Source organism: Rhinatrema bivittatum, chromosome 7 (genome assembly GCF_901001135.1).
Source record: "Rhinatrema bivittatum chromosome 7, aRhiBiv1.1, whole genome shotgun sequence".
In the NCBI taxonomy this organism is placed as follows: domain Eukaryota; kingdom Metazoa; phylum Chordata; class Amphibia; order Gymnophiona; family Rhinatrematidae; genus Rhinatrema; species Rhinatrema bivittatum.
In genome coordinates, this window is record NC_042621.1 from 101,096,169 (window position 1) to 101,118,301 (window position 22,133).

Genomic DNA, 22,133 nt, shown 5'->3' on the forward strand with positions numbered 1-22,133 from the left:
GCCATTAAACTACCCTCATTATCTGGGACACTAACCTTATGTCTAGGTTTTGTACCTTTTGTAAACCTAATTCACTTTGGGGCGGATTTTAAAACGAGCGCGAATAGCCTACTTTTGTTTGCGCTCCAGGCGCAAACAAAAGTACGCTGGATTTTAGTAGATACGCGCGGAGCCGCGCGTATCCGCTAAAATCCTGGATCGGCGCGCGCAAGGCTATCGATTTCGTATAGCCGGCGCGCGCCGAGCCGCGCAGCCCACCCCCGTTCCCTCCAAGGCCGCTCCGAAATCGGAGCGGCCTCGGAGGGAACTTTCCTTTGCCCTCCCCTCACCTTCCCCTCCCTTCCCCTACCTAACCCACCCGCCCGGCCCTGTCTAAACCCCCCCTTACCTTTGTCGGGGGATTTACGCCTCCCAGAGGGAGGCGTAAATCCCCGCGCGTCAGCGGGCCTCCTGCGCGCCGGGACGCGACCTGGGGGCGGGTCCGGAGGGCGCGGCCACGCCCCCGGGCCGCCCCGGGCCATAGCCACGCCCCCGGAACGCTCCCGACACGCCCCAAAAACGCCGCGCGGTTCGGGCCCACCCCCGACACGCCCCCCGACACGCCCCCTCCGAAAACCCCGGGACTTACGCGAGTCCCGGGGCTCTGCGCGCGCCGGTAGGCCTATGTAAAATAGGCTTCCCGGCGCGCAGGGCCCTGCTCGCGTAAATCCGCCCGGTTTTGGGCGGATTTACGCGAGCAGGGCTCTGAAAATCCGCCCCTTTGTGTTTGTTTAAGTTACAAACCAACACAAAACAAATACTTCAAAACAATTCTCCTCATATTTCTCTTAAGTTTATTTGTAGTTTCCTCATATTCACTAGTGCAGCTCAAATGCAATCCATAGCAATTGTTATTCTTTATAATCAAAATCAACTAGCTAAAGCCAGTTCAGTCCCCATACATTTGCTTTATCACTATCCTAACCATCCAAAGGTTTCCAGGCTTTGATTGGGAAATTTGTTGCGCAACCAGGCCTACTCACCTCCAGCACCTGAGCTTCTGCACCCCCGCTGCCTCCTTGGGCTCTCCCTGTTCCTCTATGGACTCCTCCGGCTCCCGGTGGGTCTCCCCACGAGTGCCGCAGGGAGATGCCGCCATCCAGCATCCTGCTTCTTCCTAGGCGCACACACCTCTTCTGCTTTTAAAGGGGCTGCGGCGGGAATCTCACCCGCGGCCCCGGATGATGACATCATCAGGCCCTGCTACTTAAGGCAGTGCCCTCCACTGATTCCTTGCCTTGGCAACAGGTCTCCACGCTAGTCATGTGCTCGTTGCTCGTCCTTGTTCCTAACTTTGTTCCTGGTTCCTGTTCCTGACTCCGTTCCAAGTTCCTACCTAGCCTTGCTTTGGACTGATGATTAGCTTTGACCCTTGCTTTGTTGGACTATGCTTTGGACTGATTACCGGCCTTGACCCTTGCTCTGCAGTACCTTGCCTAGCTCTGCTGCCTGCCCCGACTCCAGCCTGTTTCTGACCTCGCCTCTTGTATCTCCCTGGACTTGGCCTTGATAGACTTTGGCCTTCTATTGCCCGGGCGTCACCTACTCTTGCTTCTGACCTGTCCTTGGTGCCCGGGTCTCTGGATCCCTGCCTCGTCTGGACCTGCCTCAGTTCCTCCAATACCTCTGCTGGTCCCTGGCTACCTGCTACATCTTCCTCTGGGAGTCATCTGATGGAGGCCCGCCTAAGACCAGCCGGACCCAGCACCCAAGGGCTCAACCTGCGGGGAACGAGGGTTGGTATTGGCGAAGCTCCAGTCGGCTTCCATCTCCCGGTCTGCTCCACCTCCCAATGGTGGGGACCCGTGGGGCTTGCCCTACGGGTAGCATCAAGCCCACCTCTGGCCAAGGGTCCATCACCAGTGCAATAAAATTACAGCAAAGTAACTGCTCTTTGAATAACCAAGGGTTCTTAAGCTTCCTTAATACATTTCCTCTAACACTCTTCAGTTATTCATCAGCAGGATCATAGTGTTTTAGCTAAGAGATAGTATACAAAACTCTACTTTTAAGAGAACTCACGGGAGGCAAACAGCAGATTATTCCAGCTTTCCCTTTCAATTGACTTAAAAGAAAACAAAATCTCCCTAAATCAGGTAGCCAGCTCTGTTTTAACACAATAGCTTTCTGAGATACAATCAATTACAGCTCTAGACCTCACGCTTCCGGCAGTGCTTCAGTAAAACAAAAAAAAACAAAACACAGATTCAAAATACAAACAGCACGTCAGCCCCACAGTTTCCCCTCTTCCTGCCTTTTGAAACTCTTCTCTGGTTTATGCTTAATTTTCTAAGCTCCCAATAACTAATGGTTACTAATCACTAACTTTTTCAGAGAAAGATGATGTAAATTTAATACTGGAACATAGAGTCCAACAGGATAAACATCCTGCATGAGACTAAATACAAAATTGAATCTTTATGGGTAGAAATCCCTTGTGTGTCGGGGAAGACTATAGTGATAGGGGTATACTACCGTCCACCTGGTCATGATGGTGAGACGGACAGTGAAATGGTAAGAGAAATTAGGGAAGCTAACCAAATTGGTAGTGCAGTAATAATGGGAGACTTCAATTACCCCAATATTGACTGGGTAAATGTATCATCGGGACACGCTAGAGAGATAAAATTCCTGGATGGAATAAATGATAGCTTTATGGAGCAATTGGTTCAGGAACCAACGAAAGAGGGAGCAATTTTAGATCTAATTCTCAGTGGAGCACAGGACTTGGTGAGAGATAACGGTGGTGGGGCCGCTTGGCAATAGTGATCATAATATGATCAAATTTGATTTAATGACTGGAAGAGGAACAGTGTGCAAATCCAAGGCTCTCGTGCTAAACTTTCAAAAGGGAAACTTTGATAAAATGAGAAAAATTGTTAGAAAAAAACTGAAAGGAGCAGCTACAAAATTAAAAAATGTCCAAGAGGCGTGGCCATTGTTAAAAAAAAAAATACCATTCTAGAAGCACAGTCTAGATGTATTCCACACATTAAGAAAGGTGGAAAGAAGGCAAAACGATTACCGGCATGGTTAAAAGGGGTGTTACAATCCCCCCTGTTGCTGCGCTACAGGAGGTATCTCACCTTCTCTTCCGGAGGCCGCTCCGAAGCCAGGGCCTCGCCTGTGTACCATCCAGGATTTGCTCCAGGGCCTGGGAGGCCTAGCTGTCCTTCCTGGTTCGGCCACGCCCTTCTCCCTAGGGGCCGGCCCGCAGCTCTCCACCTCAGTTATAGGGCCAGCGAGGGGCGGTCCAGGCAAACTCCTCCCAGGGAGTTGCCTACATCCTGCAGTATAAAAGGACTCTCATTTCACTTCTTACTTGCCTTCGGATTGGCGTTGCACATTGCTGTGTTCTGTCTGCTGATCCAGGTCCTCCGTGGTCGTCCGTGGTTTGATGGCTCCCTGTCCTGACCTGTCTCTGAAGTTGCCTTGATGTCTATTCCTGATGTTGCCTGATGTCTGTACCTGTTCCAGTTCCTGATCCAGTTCCGGATGTTCTGCCCTATGTCTTCGTCTGGCTCCTGAGCCTTCTGTCCTGTTGGGCCCTGGAGTGGCCAACAGGAGGGATTCGTCCCTGTGCTCTGGAGTTTCCCTTCCTGCCAGCCAACGGGGCTTCGGATGTCATTGGTCCCGGCATCGGAGTTCCTTCTCGCCTGGATCTTCCCTGTGCTCTCCCGCTCTCAACGTGGTCCGCGACCAGCCTTCCTGGGCTGTGTAGGGCGCGTATGGGACGGGGTGGTCCGTGACTCAGTCCCGCGGGTGGGCTGAGTAGGGCGCCCTGAGGGACAGTGCCCATGTCTCCCTTTCCAGCCCTCGTCTCTGATGTCTCTGCACCAGCCCTCGTCTCTAATGTCTCTGCACCAGCCCTTGTCTACGATGTCTGCACCAGCCCTCGTCTAAGATGTCTTCCGTGTACTAAGGACTCTGTCTGCCCTCGTCCTCTGTCCGGCCTGCCGCCCTTTGCCCGTTACCCAGCGGCAGGTCTGAAAGGGCTTGGAACAGTCGGAGGACCGTTCATCAACCAACATTGCGTTGCTGGTTGCCATGGGTGTGCAGGTCTGGCTGAGGGTCAGACTCCGCTCCTTAACCCCTGCTTCAGTACCCGCCTGGCTCACCATGCCTGCACCGGCTCACCTCCCGCGGTGTGGCTTGGGGCTCCTCCCTAGGTCTCGCCGTGGCCCAAGGGCTCACACCACCTGCTCTAGAGACGGCCGCGCTCCTCACGCCTCTAACCTCTAGAGATGGCCACCTCCTAACCCCTCCAAACCCTCGGCCCGTCAGTGGCGTGGCGGACGCGCCCGTAACAAGGGGAGGTGAAAGAAGCTATTTTAGCCAAAAGATCTTCATTCAAAAATTGGAAGAAGGAACCAACAAAAAAAATAGGATAAAGCATAAACGTTGGCAAGTTAAATGTAAGACATGGATAAGACAGTCTAAGAGAGAATTTGAAAAGAAGTTGGCTGTAGAGGCAAAAACTCACAGTAAAAACATTTTTAAATATATCCAAAGCAGAAAGCCTTTGAGGGAGTCAGTTGGACCTTAGAGAAGATAAGGCCATCGCGGAAAGATTAAATGATTTCTTTGCTTCAGTGTTTACTGAAGAGGATGTTGGGGAGGTACCCGTAATGGAGAAGGTTTTCATGGGTAATGATTCAGATGGACTGAATCAAATCACGGTGAACCTAGAAGATGTGGTAGGCCTGATTGACAAACTGAAGAGTAGTAAATCACCTGGACCGGATGGTATATACCCCAGAGTTCTGAAGGAACTAAAAAATGAAATTTCAGACCTATTAGTAAAAATTTGTAACCTATCATTAAAATCATCCATTGTACCTGAAGACTGGAGGATAGCAAATGTAACCCCAATATTTAAAAAGGGTTCCAGGGGCGATCCGGGAAACTACAGACCGGTTAGCCTGACTTCAGTGCCAGGGAAAATAGTGGAAAGTGTTCTAAACATCAAAATCACAGAACATATAGAAAGACATGGTTTAATGGAACAAAGTCAGCATGGCTTTACCCAAGGCAAGGCTTGCCTGACAAATCTGCTTCACTTTTTTGAAGGAGTTAATAAACATGTGGATAAAGGTGAACCGGTAGATGTAGTATACTTGGATTTTCAGAAGGCATTTGACAAAGTTCCTCATGAGAGGCTTCTAGGAAAAGTAAAAAGTCATGGGATAGGTGGCGATGTCCTTTCGTGGATTGCAAACTGGCTAAAAGACAGGAAACAGAGAGTAGGATTAAATGGACAATTTTCTCAGTGGAGTGCCTCAGGGATCTGTATTGGGACCCTTACTTTTTAATATATTTATAAATGATCTGGAAAGAAATACGACGAGTGAGATAATCAAATTTGCAGATGACACAAAATTGTTCAGAGTAGTTAAATCACAAGCAGATTGTGATAAATTGCAGGAAGACCTTGTGAGACTGGAAAATTGGGCATCCAAATGGCAGATGAAATTTAATGTGGATAAGTGCAAGGTGATGCATATAGGGAAAAATAACCCATGCTATAATTACACAATGTTGGGTTCCATATTGGGTGCTACAACCCAAGAAAGAGATCTAGGCGTCATAGTGGATAACACATTGACATCGTCGGTTCAGTGTGCTGTGGCAGTCAAAAAAGCAAACAGAATGTTGGGAATTATTAGAAAGGGAATGGTGAATAAAACAGAAAATGTCATAATGCCTCTGTATCGCTCCATGGTGAGACCGCACCTTGAATACTGTGTACAATTCTGGTCGCCGCATCTCAAAAAAGATATAATTGCGATGGAGAAGGTACAGAGAAGGGCTACCAAAATGATAAGGGGAATGGAACAGCTCCCCTATGAGAAAAGACTAAAGAGGTTAGGACTTTTCAGCTTGGAGAAGAGACAGCTGAGGGGGGATATGATAGAGATGTTTAAAATTATGAGAGGTCTAGAACGGGTAGATGTGAATCGGTTATTTACTCTTTCGGATAATAGAAAGATTAGGGGGCACTCCATGAAGTTAGCATGGGGCACGTTTAAAACTAATCGGAGAAAGTTCTTTTTTACTCAACGCACAATTAAACTCTGGAATTTGTTGCCAGAGAATGTGGTTAGTGCAGTTAGTATAGCTGTGTTTAAAAAAGGATTGGATAAGTTCTTGTAGGAGAAGTCCATTACCTGCTATTATGTTCACTTAGAGAATAGCCACTGCCATTAGCAGTGGTAACATGGAATAGACTTAGTTTTTGGGTACTTGCCAGGTTCTTATGGCCTGGATTGGCCACTGTTGGAAACAGTATGCTGGGCTTGATGGACCCTTGGTCTGACCCAGTATGGCATTTTCTTATGTTCTTATGTTGTAAATCTGGTTCTGCCTCTCCTCCCTCAGAGGCCTACTCCATGGCTTGGCTTTGGGGAGGTGCAGGTGTTCTATTGCCTCTGTTCCTCTAACTCTCCCTGGGCCCTTGCCTCTTACTAAAGTTGCCTTATTTATTTCACTTGGCAGACAGCTTCTACCAGAGAGCTGGCCACAAACTCGTTGAGTTACCCAGGAGGAACTGCCTTGTGGAGACTTCTGAGAAATGTAGTCCTAGGAGCAGCCTAAACTCTCTTTTCCAAATTAAAGGAACTTTGACCAGGAAACTGTAACCCTCTAGCTTTTTTCTCTTTGCACAGGGACTTAGGCACACCTCTTGATCATCACAATATGCATGCATGTTATAAAATAGCTTCACCATGCGCACATGTGCGTGCATTTTTAAGTGGATGAGCTTGTGCACGCAAATGCTGGTTCTACCAAATAAGTGGGGAGGATTTTAAAAGGTTCGTATGCCGACGCCATTACCGGTTTTCCCAGTTCACCCATTTAAGGGATATGACTTCCAAATCCCCCTAGTTTAATAGACTCCCTTCCCCCCTCTTAGCCCCAACCTTTAAAAGTCCACTGGTCTGCCTAGATTTTTTTTTTTTAACTTACATGTCATCCATAGCAGAAGTAAAGTTAAGCAGCAGAGGACCCCAGCACATGCCAGTGCATGTAAGTATTTATGTGCAAATTTCATGTTAAAATATCAGAATGCCCATTCCTATGCCCCAGCCAGATTATGCCTCCACCTCTCCCCTTTTTTGTAAACTTTTCATTTGTGCACATACGGGTAGCTTTTAAAATCCGTTTGGCATGCGCTGGCCCAACATATTTTAGCATCCCCTAATTTCAGCACACAATGGGCTTTTAAAATTCAAATTTCAGTGCATATAACACAGGTAAATGGCTTTTGAAAATTGCTATGAATAGTATGTTTTATTTACATGCGTAACTTCTTTGAAAATTCACCTGTTATTGAAGGAAAAACATATCCACTCAATTTGAGCTCTGATTGGCTGTTATCCTTTCTTGATATAATGCTATCTATTTTATATTATTCTCTTTCTTCTTGCAGTAATAAGGAATATTCTGCCAGCATCATTTCTAAACCACAATACCTGGTGCAGCTGGAAAATTATCTGAAAAAGGAACTTCTTTCTTTGGACTTGACACAAGAGAATGCTCAGGAGCTGAAACTACAGGTCTGCTAACAGAATTTGAGAAGAATTATCCTGCCCTTGACAAGGTTTCTTAACAGCTGACTTACCATCCAAGTGGCTAGACTGGATTAATAAAAAAAAAGAAATACAGTTTATGTTAATGGGTTCAATATTCAAAAGATTAACATGGTAAAATCATATTTTAACTGCATCTAAATCTAATCAGTTACAATTAAACCCCACCCCCTTTACTATTGGCTGGCTAAACCTGTGCACTCTAAATCACTATGAACATAGATCTAGCTAGACAAAAAGGGCCGGATAAGGGAATGCCCAGGGCAAGGTTTTCAAATTTCACCATTTCCTAGCATGTAGACAGATGGACTCAGAACCAGTGGGTTATGCTCCCCTGCCAGCAGATGGAGATGGCGCAAGCTGACGTCACAGTATATATACTTCCGCAGTGACTCCAGTCTTCCAGTATTCTCTGTCTCCAGCAGATGGTGCATGTGCATCTCCCTATGGGGATTGCCTTGTTTTGAGAGGTTAATTCTAAATTGAGCAATAAGAATAGCCCTACTCTCCTATGGTGATACCTAAAGGTGGTTCCCCCATTTGAGCTATTCCTGAGGTGATTTCAGTGGTCCCTCATAGGTGTGTCTTGGTCCAGTAGCCAGTTCCCAGCATGGACTTTGCTGCTTGTGCAGCTGAAAGGCAGCGGGTGTAGAGGCCGAGTGCGGCAGTGAAGGCTAAAGCTCTCTCCCCCCGCAGCCGGAGACCATCTCTGTACTCAGCTGGTAAGCACTGAGCTCGGGTAAGTGTTAAAAAAAAAGGAAAGGGTTTTACCTTTAGTGACAGAGAGAGTCATAGGGGTTTACAGGAATTCCTTCAGACTCAATGCTTGATGCGCCGTTCCGACGTCCATTTCCGCTCCAGTCAGGGTTGTGGGACCTGGGCAGCCTGGCTGGTTGAGCGGCCCTGCTTTAGGCCTTTGTCGGTGCTCTGTGTGGTAGGCCACAGCAGAGGTTTTTGTACGCACTCTTGTGTGTGCCTTACTGCCCTCTACAGAATGTCGGTGTGTACAGTGTGTCGACTCTGCGCACGCATTGTGCACTTAACATTCGGCGCACGCCCTTGTACACACAATTTTTTAGTGCATGTGACAACGCTCTGGCTTGGCACACATGTGGTGCGTGTGCCTTGTCGCATTTTTTTCCTTGGCACCTGAATTTTGTGCACATAAATTTTTTCTGCAGGAGCCGCTTGCACACACTCCTACAGTCGCCGATGGTGCTGGTAACCAAGCCTTGCTCTTTGCATTGCCTGTCATATTAGGGCTTTTTAATCTGTCCTGTCCTCCAACAATTGTCAGCGTTGTGCAGATGCTCAGGGAGATTTGTCTTCCTCTGATTTTGCTAAGCCTGGATCTTCCCATTCTGATGATGGTCTGGTTCCAGTTTTGACTGGAACTGTGCCAGGTCTTAGTACTACCTTGACTGGCTCCTCCAAAGGAGATGGCAGTTCTGTTGGGCCCCTTCCAGTACCTTCCGGCTGCTTTTTCTTGGGTGAAGTTTTTTCAGGGTTTACAGGCCTTTGTTCAAGCTCAGGCTTCTGCTTCGCCCATTCCTGTCAGATCAGGCCCCCTCCCTCTTTGGGTAATTGCCAGGTTCTGGTTTGGCTTCTGTTGGAAACAGGATGCTGGGCTTGATGGACCCTTGGTCTGACCCAGCATGGCAATTTCTTATGTTCTTATTTCCATTCCTATGGTTAAGTACCAAGGTACGTCACAATTCGCCACAGGTTTCCCTGGTGGGGACCCAGATGGCACAGACGATGAGGCAGATCCTGGTTCCTTGGAAGATGGAGAAATTCCTCCGGGTTTGGAACCATATCAGACTATGTTACGGTTCTTTCATAAAGATGAACTGCCAGTCCTGATTTCCTAGACCTTGAAGATGCTCTTCGACCTCTTCCTAATCCCTCCCCCCCCCCCTCCCCGTTTCCCTGTCCCTGCCCTGAACACCCCCCCCCCCCCCCCCCCCCGCTCACCTCCCTACCTCTCCTCCTCCCACTGGACATACCATGTTAATTATCGCCTAGGATAAATCTCTGTTTATGTCTCACTAATATATTGTTTTTTTGTTGATTATATTTATCACTCTCCCATTGTTAAAGTTTAAAATCTGTCCTGTCTTCCATCTCCCATGTTTACGCTCCCTGTTTAATGTAACTTTACCTTCTACCTAGATGTTAATTGGTTTCCCCCTGTTCTATTGTAAACCGGTACGATAAGACCTGGTCTTGAGTATCGGTATAGTAAAAGAATTTAAATAAATAAATAAATAAATGCTGGGAATGCCTGAGGTGGATACTTTGTTGGAGCAAAAGAAGAATCACATTTTGATTTCCTTGAGCAAAGCTTCTTGCTTTTTTCCTATTATGAATGCTGTTCAGGAGCTGATTGATCTTGAATGGGATGCCCCGGAAGCAAGTTTTTAAGAGGGCTGGGCATTGGAGGGTCTCTACCCTCTGGATCCAGCTGTGAGAGAGCGTTTGCGTTTGTCCAAGGTGGATGCACTGGTTTGTGCCGTCTCTAAGTGAATGAATATTCCCGTGGAGGGAGGACTGGCCTTGAAGGATGTGCATGATAGACGGATTGACTCTATCCTTAAGCAGGCCTTTGATGCAGTGGCAATGACCTTACAGATTACTTCCTGTTGCACTCTTGTGGCCTGTTCTTGTCTGCTTCTATCTCAGGAGGTAGATGATTCTGGGGTCAATTCCAGAGCAGTTATGGAACCTGTTGCTGCTTTTTTAGTGGAAGAGTGGCTTTGGTGGTGGACAGACGTCAGCTGTGGTTACGGAATTGGTCAGCTGATGCGGTGTCCAAAGCTAATCTTATGAAAATGCCCTTTAAAGGCTTGCTCTTATTTGGGAGTGAGTTGGAAAAGCTGGCCAGTAAGTGGAGTGAGTCTCCATTTCCCCGATTGCTGGAGGATAAGAAGCAGGTGCAGTGCCCCTTTTCTATGAGGGGTCATACGAGGGGCTCCCAGCGCTTTGTCCCTACAGGAACTACTCATTTCAGAAGCCTCAATCTTTTGGTAGGTCTCAGTCCTTTCGTCCTTGACAGTCCAAGAGAAGAGCGGGCTCGAGTTCCGGCCCATCCCATGCTTCCCAATGAAGGTTTGCTGACCCACCTTTGGGACGAGGAGATAGGGGGCCACCTTTCTCTCTTTTATCAGAGATGGGTCAAGATCACATCAGATCAATGGGTCCTGGAAGTGATATGGGAAGAATATGCATTGACATTTTGCAGCACTCCTCAGGACGTGTTCATGGTGTCTCCTTGCCACTCCCCGCAGAAAAAGCAGGCAGTAGAGTCTATACTTCTATGACTCCTCAGACTGCAGACTGTGGTTCCCATACCTGCTTCTCGGGAAAATACGGGGCATTATTCCATTTATTTTGTTATGCTCAAGAAGGAAGGTTCCTTTCGCCCCATCCTGGATCTCAAGGGTGTCAACCGTCATCTGCAGGTGACTCATTTTCATATGGAAACATTGTGCTCTGTGATAATGGCCATGCAAACGGGAGAGTTTCCAACCTCCCTGGATTTGACTGAGGCCTACCTTCATATTCCCATCCAGTTGGAGCACCAACATTTTCTGCGCTTTGCGGTGCTGGGCTGCCATTATCAGTTTCGGACACTGCCCTTTGGTCTGGTTACCACTCCCAGAACATTTTCCAAGGTTATGGTGGTCGTGGCAGTGGCATTGCGAAAAGATGGAATCCTAGTGCACCCACACCTGGACAACTGACTGTTTCGAGCCAAGTCATTGGAAGAGGGCGGCTTGGTGACCAACAAATTGATGTCTTTGCTGCAAGAGCACAATCAGGTGGTAAACCTGGCCAAGAGCAGTCTCCAGCTTTCTTAGTTGTTGGAGTAGCTCGGTGTTCGGTTCAACATGAGACTGGGCAAGGTTTTTCTGCCGGACGCACGAATCCAGAAATTGATGTCCCTAGTGCATCAGTTGATTAACACGATACACCCGACGGTGTGGAACTAATTTCAGGTGCTTGGTTTGATGGCAGCAATCCTGGAAGTGGTGCTATGGGCAAGGTACGTATGAGTTCTCTTCAGTGTTCACTGCTGTCTCATTGGACATCTGTTCTCGCCTCCAGTGGTGGTTGCAGGAGGCTTATCTGAGAAAGGGTGGGTTATCCTTGTCCTCCCCAACCTGCTTGGTTTCTCACAACAGATGCGAGTCTCCTAAGTTGTGGAGCTCATTGTCAGGAACTGGCTGCATAGAGCGGTTGGAGGGCTGAAGAAGCCCTCTGGAACATCAATTGCCTGGAAGCCCGGGTGGTCAGGTTGGCGTGCTTACAGTTCAGCCACAGGATACAGGGTCAAGCGGTTCACATGAAGTCAGACAACACGACGACGGTGGCTACATCAATCGCCAGGAAGACATCAAGAGCCAGAAAATATCACAGGAGATAGACCCCCTCATGGAATGGGCAGAAGTACATCTACAGATGATTTTGGCCTCTCACATCGCCGGAAAAGACAACGTACGAGTGGACTTTCTCAGCAGGGTCATTCTGGAACCCGGAGAGTGGGTGTTGTCTGCCAAAGCATTTCAGCTGATAGTGGATCGCTGGGGCCTCTTGATGCTCGACCTACTAGCAACTACTCACACAGTTAAGGTTCCTCACTTCTTCAGTTTCAGGAGAGAGCCATGGTCCCTGAGCATCGATGCTCTCATTCAGTCCTGGCTGGAAGATGAGCTGCTTTATGCCTTTCCTCCGTGGCCCTTGGTGGGCAGAATCATTCGCAGAATCAAGGTCCACAGGGGGCTAGTACTCCTGGTGGCTCCAGATTGGCCCAGATGTCCGTGGTATGCGGATCTACGGAAGCTTCTAGCAGAAACTCCACTTCATCTTCCACCTCTCATGGATCTCTTGCAGCAGCGGCTGGTTCTTCATGAGGATCTGGATCGATTCTGTCTTATGGGTTGGCCCTTGAGAGGGCTCGCCAGTTGAAACTTGGATATTTTTCTGCGGTGATTGCCCCTTACTCCGCTCTTGCAGTTCTTCACTTCTTTGTCAAAAGTGTGGGTTTGGAGAATGTTTGAGGCTTGGTGTGGGGAGCGCAATGTTCCTCCTCATTTGGTTAAGATCTGCTTATTCTGGATTTTTTGCAGGCTGGGTTGAATAAGGATTTGGCCCTTAATTCCTCGAAGTATCAGGCTGCGGCTCTTACCTGCTTCAGGGGCGAGGTGAATGATGTCTCCTTGTCATCCCATTCTGATGTGGCCCGTTTCTTGAAGGGAGTAAAGCACCTTTAGCCTCCTTTGAGGTTGCCCATTCCTTTGTGGAGTCTTAATTTGGTGCTGGAGTTTTTGATGGGCCCTATGTTTCGACTGCTATGCAGTCTCTCCTTGCGGTTATTGACCTTAAATACAGTGTTCCTGGTGGCTATTTGTTCTGCGCGCTGCATTTCGGAGCTGCAGGTCTTGTCTTGCCAGGACCCATTCCTTCAGATGACTCCTGTAGCATTACAGATGCGTATTGTTCCTTCCTTCTTGCCTAAGGTAGTCTCAGAGTTTCTTTTGAATCAGTCCATTTTGTTGCCTTCCTTGGATAGGGTCAAAGTCGCTGGGGAGTATTGTCTCCTGCATGCCTTAGATATCAAGAGTCTTGTAGTATGGTATCTGGAGGTTCCTGAATCTTTCTGGTGGACAGATCGCCCGTTTGTCCTTCATGGTGGAAGGAAGCAGGGCAAACCATCTTCACGGGCTACGATAGCTCACTGGATTAAGGAGATGGTCACGACGGCGAATGTGAATGCTGAGAAGCCATTACCTACTCAGGTTAGGGCTCATTCCACTAGGGCTCAGGCACTGTCATGGGTAGAAGTTAGTCTGTTGTCTCCCATCGATATCTGCCAAGCTGCGACGTGGTCCTCCTTACACATTTTTTCCAGGTTTTATCATCTGGATGTGCAAGGCCAGGAGGGCTAAGAAATGGAGAAATTACTTACCTCATAATTTTGTTTTCTTTAATGTAGACAGATGGACTCAGCTTCCTGCCCTCGGCCTCTGAATGCTTGGTGTCAATGGTCCTCCTGTGAGACTCTGGTTCCCAAGGAATTACTGGTAAGTGTTCACCCTGTCCTTAGCTTTGGGTACCGGTGTTTTTTACTTGAGTTCAGTGTTTATCGTTGGTTGAGTACAGTTATGGATGACTGTTTTTTAGTCATGTTTTTAAGCAAGTTTTTTGATAGTCTGTCCACAGTTGCTTTTGAAGAGAATACCTGCAGGCTGGGATCACCGCAAGAGTATATATACTGTGACATCAGCTTGCTCCGTCTCCATTTGCTGGCAGGGGAGCATAACCCACTGTTCCTGAGTCCATCTGTTTATACTAAGGTTTATCAGGTAAGTAATTTCTCCAATTGACTAAAACTGGAAGGACAAATCTAAGAAGTAAATTTTAAGACCCATATGTGGGGCGTAGCAATTTTATAACATATGCACATATATGTGTACCTGTTATAAAATTGGCTATACTTGCATATATGTGCGCACAACTTTATACTGAACGCATGCATATGTACACAAATGCCGCCTCGATCGTGTAAGTGGGGGGCATTTTAGTAGTACACATGCTGATGCAATTACCTGTTTCCCCATTTCGTTTCTAGTTCACCCCAGTAAAGGAGAGGACTTCTTAAATCTCCTAGCTAACTTGCCTCCCTTTTACCCTATTAGCCCCAACCCTTAAAAGCTTACTGACTAGCCTAGTTTATTTTATTTTATTAATTATATGCTGGCTATAGCAGAAGTAAAGTTACGTGGTAGGGGACCCTGGCGTATGCTTGTGCACATAAATATTCACATGCAAACTTCATATTAAAGACTCGGCCCGCCATGTCCTGCCCCTTTTTTCAACTTTATGATTTGTGTGCGTACCAGGAGATACGTGCGTACTCGCACGGTTTTTAAAATCCATGCAGCATGTGCTGGGCCGAGTTACACACATATCTCCCGGCTTTGGTGCAAGTTGGGCTTTTAAAATCAGCCAGTATGGTAGTAGTTAATGTTCCCTGTAAGGATTGGGTTGCAGTGAGCAAAAATGTTTTATGTCATTAATCTGTGAGCACTTCTTTCTTTGATGTAAAAAGCCTATAATTTTATGCTCACAGCAACCCAATCCTTAGAGGAAACATTGGAGCAGCATGCACACAAACTTTCTTACATACACACTAACACACTTGCATATTCATTCTCATACTCTTTCACATGCATACATACTCATTTTCACAAATACACACACACTCTCATTCCTCTCATTCACTCCCCAGACTGTCACGCTCTTGCACACTCACTCAGTTCTCCTCCTCTTGGATACACATACTCATCTCAGTAACTCAATCAGCAACAGCCTTATCTATGACATGCCAGCAATGCAAATATTATACCATGCCCTAGAACACTAATACACCACTTTCTGGGGTTAAGAGAACAAAGCCCTACAGAAAAACTACATGCCAGCAAAAATACTGCACCTCAGTTACATATGCAGAACACAGACAGACCCTTACTTTATACAGAGTTACAGACAACAAATTAGAAACAGAAACATGCAGACAAAAATAAAATGGAAAGTCCTAGAAACCAGACTTCAATATTCCACCATTCAAAGAACAAAATATAAATTTAAGAACATGCTATACTGGATCAGACCAAGCCCAGCATCCTGTCTCCAACAGTGGCCAATCCAGGCCATAAGAACCTGGCAAGTTCCCAAAAGCTAAGTCTATCCCATGTTACTGTTGCTAGTAAAAGCAGTGTCTATTTTCTAAGTCAACCTAATTAATAGCAGGTAATGGAATTCTCCTCCAAGAACTTATCCAATCCTTTTTTAAACCCAGCTACACTAACTGCACTAACCACATCCCCTGACAACAAATTCCAGAGTCTAATTGTGCGTTGAGTGAAAAAGAACTTTCTCTGATTAGTTTTAAATGTGCCACATGCTAACTTCATGGAGTGCACCCTAGTCCTTCTATTATCCAAAAGAGTAAATAACTGATTCACATTTATCCGTTCTAGACCTCTCATGATTTTAAACACTTATATCATATCCCTCCTCAGCCGTCTCTTCTCCAAGCTGAAAAGTCCTAACCTCTTTAGTATTTCCTCATAGGGGAGCTGTTCCATCCCTTTTATCATTTTGGTCACCCTTCTCTGTACCTTCTTCATCGCAACTATATCTTTTTTGAGATGCAGCGACCAGAATTGTACACAGTATTCAAGGTGTGGTCTCACCATGGAGCGATAGGCATTATGACATTTTCCGTTTTATTCACCATTCCCTTTCTAATAATTCCCAACGTTCTGTTTGCTTTTTTGACTGCCACAGTACACTGAACCGACGATTTCAATGCGTTATCCACTATGATGCCTAGATCTCTTTCTTGGGTGGTAGCTCCTAATATGGAGCCTAACATTGTGTAACTATAGCATGGGCTATTTTTCCCTATATGCATCACCTTGCACTTATCCACATTAAATTTCATCTGCCATTTGGATGCCCAATTTTCTAGTCTCACAAGGTCTTCCTGCAATTTATCACAATCTGCTTGTGATTTAACTACTCTAAATAATTTTGTATCATCTGCAAATTTGATTACCTCACTCGTCGTATTTCTTTCCAGATCATTTATAAATATATTGAAAAGTATGGGTCCCAGTACAGATCCCTGAGGCTGCCCACTCCCTTCCACTGAGAAAATTGTCCATTGAATCCTACTCTCTGTTTCCTGTCTTTTAGCCAGTTTGTAATCCACGAAAGGACATCGCCACCTATCCCATGACTTTTTACTTTTCCTAGAAGCTTCTCATGAGGAACTTTGTCAAACGCCTTCTGAAAATCCAAATACACTATATCTACCGGTTCACCTTTATCTACATGTTTATTAACTCCTTCAAAAATAACATATGCCTATCACTAAAAATTCAAAACTGTTGAGAGGGGGGTGTTTTCGTGGGCCCTTGGGCCTCAGCCCGACCCCAGACGGATCCAGGACCGAACCGAGGGTTGACGGAGTGTTCCAGCATGGCAGATGGTCTTACCCTCTGTCAGGCCTGCAAGCTCCCAAGGCCAACAACATGATGTTGTAAGTTGAATGGTCCTCCGACCATTCCGAGCCCTTTCGGACCTGCCGCTTAGATCGGCATGGAGCAGCAGGTCTGGCCTGAGGACGAGAGCAGATGGGCCTTGACATGAAGACATGACACCAGGGTTATTGTGAAGACATCACAAACGAGGCAATTGAAGACATGACACCAGGGCTGTTGAAGACATGACACCAAGGCTGATGCGGACGGCATCAGAGACGAGGGCTGGAACTAGACATGACACCAGGGCTGATGCAACGGCATCAGAGACGAGGCCTGGAACAAGACATGACACCAAGGTCGTTGAAGACATGACACCAGGGTTGATGCAACGACATCACGGACAAGAAGAGGAACTTGAAGTCCAGACGAGACGAGAAGCTGGAAGGTAAACATTGGCACTATCTCTCAGGGTGCCCTACTCAGCCCACCTTCACGGGCGGACCCGATGGGCTGCTCGCGGACCACCCTGTCCCACTGCGTGCCCTACACAGCCCGAGGAGGCTGGTCACGGACCACACGGAGAACGGGACGAGCACAGGGAAGAATCCAGTCGAGGTGGGACTCCGACGACAGAGCCAGATGTCGTCCGAAGCACCACAAAGGCTGGCAGGACATGACGGCTCAGGAGCACAGGAACGAATTCCACCTGCAGGCCACTCCACGCTCGGGAAAGACGTCATCCGAGGGAGCAAGGCCTGACAGGACCAGAAAGCTCAGGAGCGTTGAAGCGAACACCAAGAAGGGCAGGACACCAGGAGGTGAGACACCAGGAGATGAAACACCAAGATACCTGGACGAGGACCTCAGGCAAAAAGACTTGACATTTATTTATTTATTTATTTATTTATTTATTTATTTAACACTTTTCTATACTGACCTTCATGGTAATAACCATATCAGATCGATTTACATCGAACAGGGTAAAAAACTGAAACAGAAATAAATATATGAACGGAGGCGGCAAAGTTACATTCAACAAGGAGGGTGAACTTGGAGGCTTAATCAACTGGAAAGAGAGGCCTAGGATGGCAGAAAACTAGTAATATAATACAATAGTGTAAGCGGGCTAGTGCTTAATGAAATTAGAGGTACAAGGTTCCATCGCTCATGAAGGGAATTAGGTCATCTAGTGTGTATCCGGGGGATCTGAGAAGGCTTGGCGGAAAAGCCATGTCTTAAGTTTTTTCCTAAATGTTGGGAGGCATGGTTCCAGCCTAAGGTCTGAAGGGATGTTATTCCAAATAGTTGGTCCTGCTGTCGAGAAAGCTCGGTCTTTGGTCGAGGTGAGTCGCGTGGCTTTAGTTGGAGGAGCTTGCAAAGTTCCTTTGTGGATTTCTCTAATCGGTCTGTTGGAGGTATGGAGTTTGAGGGGGATTTCGAGGTCAAGTTGAAGTTGATTGTGGATGGCTTTGTGGATTAAGGTGAGTGATTTGTGTAGGATTCTGAAGTTAACTGGTAACCAATGTAGGTTTCTGAGGATAGGAGAAATGTGTTCTCCACGAAGACAAAATAATGAGCTCCATGAAGAAGACCTGACGGAGCTCTGGCAGGCAGGAGCCTCCAGAGTGAAGTAACTCCGATGCAAGGCAAGGAACAATGACTAGACCAGCCCTTTTATAGGGCTAAACAGGAAATCAGTCCATAGGTGGGGCCAGCAACACTTCCTGTGGCTGGCCCTTTAAATACTGAAGAGAGGTGCGGCCGCGCGCCTAGGAACAGGAAGCTGAATCTGGCTGTGCAGGACCGTGGACAGCGGTCCTGCAGACGTCGACGTCGCGAGGCAGCAGGGCTGGGCCTGGACGCAGACCCCGAAGACGGCAGCAGCTGCAGCCGCTGCAAGAAGCCCCGGTGGCGGCTCCAGCCGCCAATCGAGCCCGGGCATGTGGCCTGCTGCCGCGAAGATGGTGACTGCGTCAGCGGTGGCTTCCAGCCGCATGATAGAAGGCAGAAGGGCAGACAAGTCCGCGGCTCTGGCCGCAGTGAAGAACGATACCAGGAGCGGCCTCCGGGCCGCAAAAGAACTCAAGTCCGTGGCTCCAGCCGCACTGGAAGGCCCGACTTCGGCGGCGTCCATGCCATGTCGGGTGAAGAAGCAGCAAGGCGAGCAATGCCTGCTTGCGGGGGTTAGCTCCGCGGCAGGCTCCTAACAAAAACATTTTTTTTTACCTTTGTTATCTGATCTTTTTTCTAATCAGTTGGTCCCAGGCTTTTTTTTTCCACGTTCCCTTTCTTGGTCTTTTCCCAATTCCTTTTACAGGATCTCTTTTTTTTCTCTTATTCTTTCTTCATCTGTCTTCTTCCCTTCCTCCCTCTATTTACACCCACACACTGACAGTCACACACAGGCTCTCACCCAGCCACACACACACACACACACACACACACTCAGGTTCTCACCCAGTCACCCACTCTCATACACACATAGGCTCTCAAACCCCACCTCCAGACACACAACCTCTTACACACACATAACCTCTCACCCACTCAACAAACACACACCCAAGCTGTCACCCACCCATAGGCTCTTACCATCCCCTCCCCCCATACAGGCAGTCACACATACACTACCACCTACATTTACACATAGGTTCGAAACCACCACATACATACAGCCTCTCATCCCCAAATACACAGGATCTCACCTACCCAGGTGAGATCCTGTGTACCCCCACACACACACACAGCCTGGCTTTCACCCCCATATCCAGGTACTCATCCACACGCACAAGCAGTCACCCCCACACACAAGCAGTCACCAGCCCACCACCTACGCTCACACACACACACACACACACACACACTCACACACACACACTCACCTTCAGCCACTAGAGGGATGGCCTCTGCGTCCTCTTCCTTTTCTTCTTTTGGGCCACCAGCGGGATGGGGGTCCACTAGCAGCCACTGCATCCTCTCTCTTCAGCTGCCATGGAACAGGCTCCGCAGCAATCTGCCAAGTTCTGGAGTGGGTTGCAGCCAGAGTCGTGTTTATCCGAACATCATCTCCTGCTGCTGTGGACTGATCTTGCAGTAAGAGCTGGCCCTGCAGCAGTAAGAGATGACATTTGGATAATCGCAATTTGTTCTGCCCAGAAGGAGATGTAGGGAGGTGAAATGCCACTGATCAGATCAGGCAGGGTTTTGGTTTATCCCAGCCTGATCCTATCCCTGAACATGGGGAGTAAAAGCTGTGATAGAACAGTGATAGTAGTGTCAGTATCAGAGCTATACTGAATGCTGAGTTGGCAGGAGGGAAGCGTGAGTCCTTCTGCAGGTTTGGCTTGGAGTGAGTTTGGAAAGTTCTGAGGTGTGTGGGTGAGGATTGGAAGGAGAGAAATGGGGGAGATAAGAGATGGGAGATGGAGGCTTGCAGCTCATGGCTCTTATTTTAAACTATTGGGTGGCAGGAGGAAGGGAAAATCACAGCTGGTATGCTTTTTTTTTTTTTTAACTAGCAGGTGCTGGAAGGGGCTTGCAGCTAGGAGCACAGTTTTATTTTTCATACTATCAGATGCCACGAGAAGGGATTGTGGCTAAAGGTACTTTTTTTTAAAACTATAGCATGCTGGGAAAGAGGGGGGATTATGACTAAGGGCACCATAATTTTTTTAAACTATTAGGTGCCAGAAGACAGGATTGCAGCTAGGGAGGAGAAATCACAGCTTATAGGTTTTGTTTAATTAATAGGTCTTAACCAGCAGTAACCAGCTAACTAATCCTTCCACATGGATAGTGCTGGATTTAGAAAAAAACTTCCTAAACTAAAGAATAAGGCCTCAGATTATGAGGGGCCTCTAAATACAAAATTTATTAAATTTATACTTTTAATTTTTTTGGGTAATGCCATAGAGCCTCTAAAACTTGACATAGCTTAAGGAATCACGGTGTCCTAATTCATCCCTATGCTCAGAGCTGTGCTAAATCTAGCCTGCCACATTTTTGATTGGTTATATTTAATCAAATTTTAGCTTAAAAGTTTTCTAAAGATACCTAGTTAACATTTACCAGTTGATTTTGCCACTCAGTGACTTTTTGAAAATTGACCCAATATGTCTTGCCAGAAGTACTTCTTATTATGTAAGAGCATTTCCTCATACAATTTTGGGCAAGAATCCCTAGCACGAGAGATGTAACAGTCTTATAAAATGAGATACTTCCCACAAAGCATCATCTACTTCAGTGTTTCATAACCCTTTCCTAGAGGCACAACTAGCCAGTCTGGTTTTCAGGATTGCCACAATTAATATGCATGAGATAGATGTGCATGCGCTGGGTCTCCAATATATGCAAATTTATCTCATGCATAATCATTACAGATATCCTGAAAACCACACCGGCTAGGTGTTCTTATGTGTGCCTCCAGGAAAGGGTTGGAAAATATTGTTCTACTTATACTGCATCTACCAAAGCTTAATACAATTTAACTTTCTCAAAAAGAAATGTCAACAGGTAATAGCTCCCTCACCTACATGCAATGGTGATTGATAATACTTAACATCAACAAAGTTGGGATTTATTATCTATCAAATATCTTCACATTTATGGGAACTGAGAATCTCTGCAGTAGTGACGAAAGCAACCCCGAGGAGCGGGGCTGTTAACGATGGAATCTCCGGTAGAGTAACAAAGGCACTACCCCAAGGAGCGGGGGGTGCTGAGTAAAGTCACTGAAGTAGAACGTAGGCGCTGCCCCAAGGAGCGGGAAGTGCAGACACAGTCTCTGGCTTGGAACGAGGCACTGCCCCGAGGAGCGGGGAAGCTCAGGTATAGTCACTGGTGTAGAATGTAGACACTGCCCCCGAGGGACGAGGAAGTGCAGAGTCTAGACTCCAAGCACTAAGGCAGTTCTGAGGGACCACCCCGAGGAGCAGGGGGCCAGCAGACAGGAGCTCTGGGAGGCGCAGGGCTAGCCCGAGGAGCAGGGGAAGCCTGGAGACCAGGTCTCCAACGAGAGTGCAAGCAGGGCCCCCGAGGAGTGGGTACCCGAGCCAGAATCCAGAGTTGAAGGTAGATCCGATACGGGAACCACAGTTCAGATTACCCTGAAACAAGTACCAGTAGCGAAGGAACTCAATGCCAAGTCAGCTAGCAAGGGGTGAAGGCAGTGATTAAGAATCCCAACCTTGTGATGTCATCAGTCGGGGACGCCCCTGAGGTTCCCACCATTGGGTCTTCAAAGGAGGGCCCGGTGGCACGCACATGCGCCTAGGAAGGCCCGGAGTCGGCATGGGTGGCGGCGGCATCCCGGTCACCATGAGGAGACCTGGGAACCCGGAGGAATGCGGCGGTAGCGGCTAGCTTCAGCCGCGAGTAAGCCCGGAGAGGAGAACAAGGCAGTGCATGACGTGAGTTGTATCGGTCGCAGCCGTCTGCGACCAACGGTCATAACAGT

General features: G+C 47.4%; 1 protein-coding gene across 1 annotated transcript in view; it reads left to right on the forward strand.

Annotated features, from left to right (window-relative positions):
- Window positions 1–22,133, forward strand: part of TSNAXIP1 (translin associated factor X interacting protein 1) — a 265,687-nt gene that overhangs the window by 40,424 nt on the left and 203,130 nt on the right. Inside the window, exon 4 of the mRNA XM_029608818.1 lies at window positions 7,469–7,595. Within this exon, the coding sequence (XP_029464678.1) occupies window positions 7,469–7,595 (127 nt within the window). The remainder of the gene's footprint in view (window positions 1–7,468; window positions 7,596–22,133) is intronic.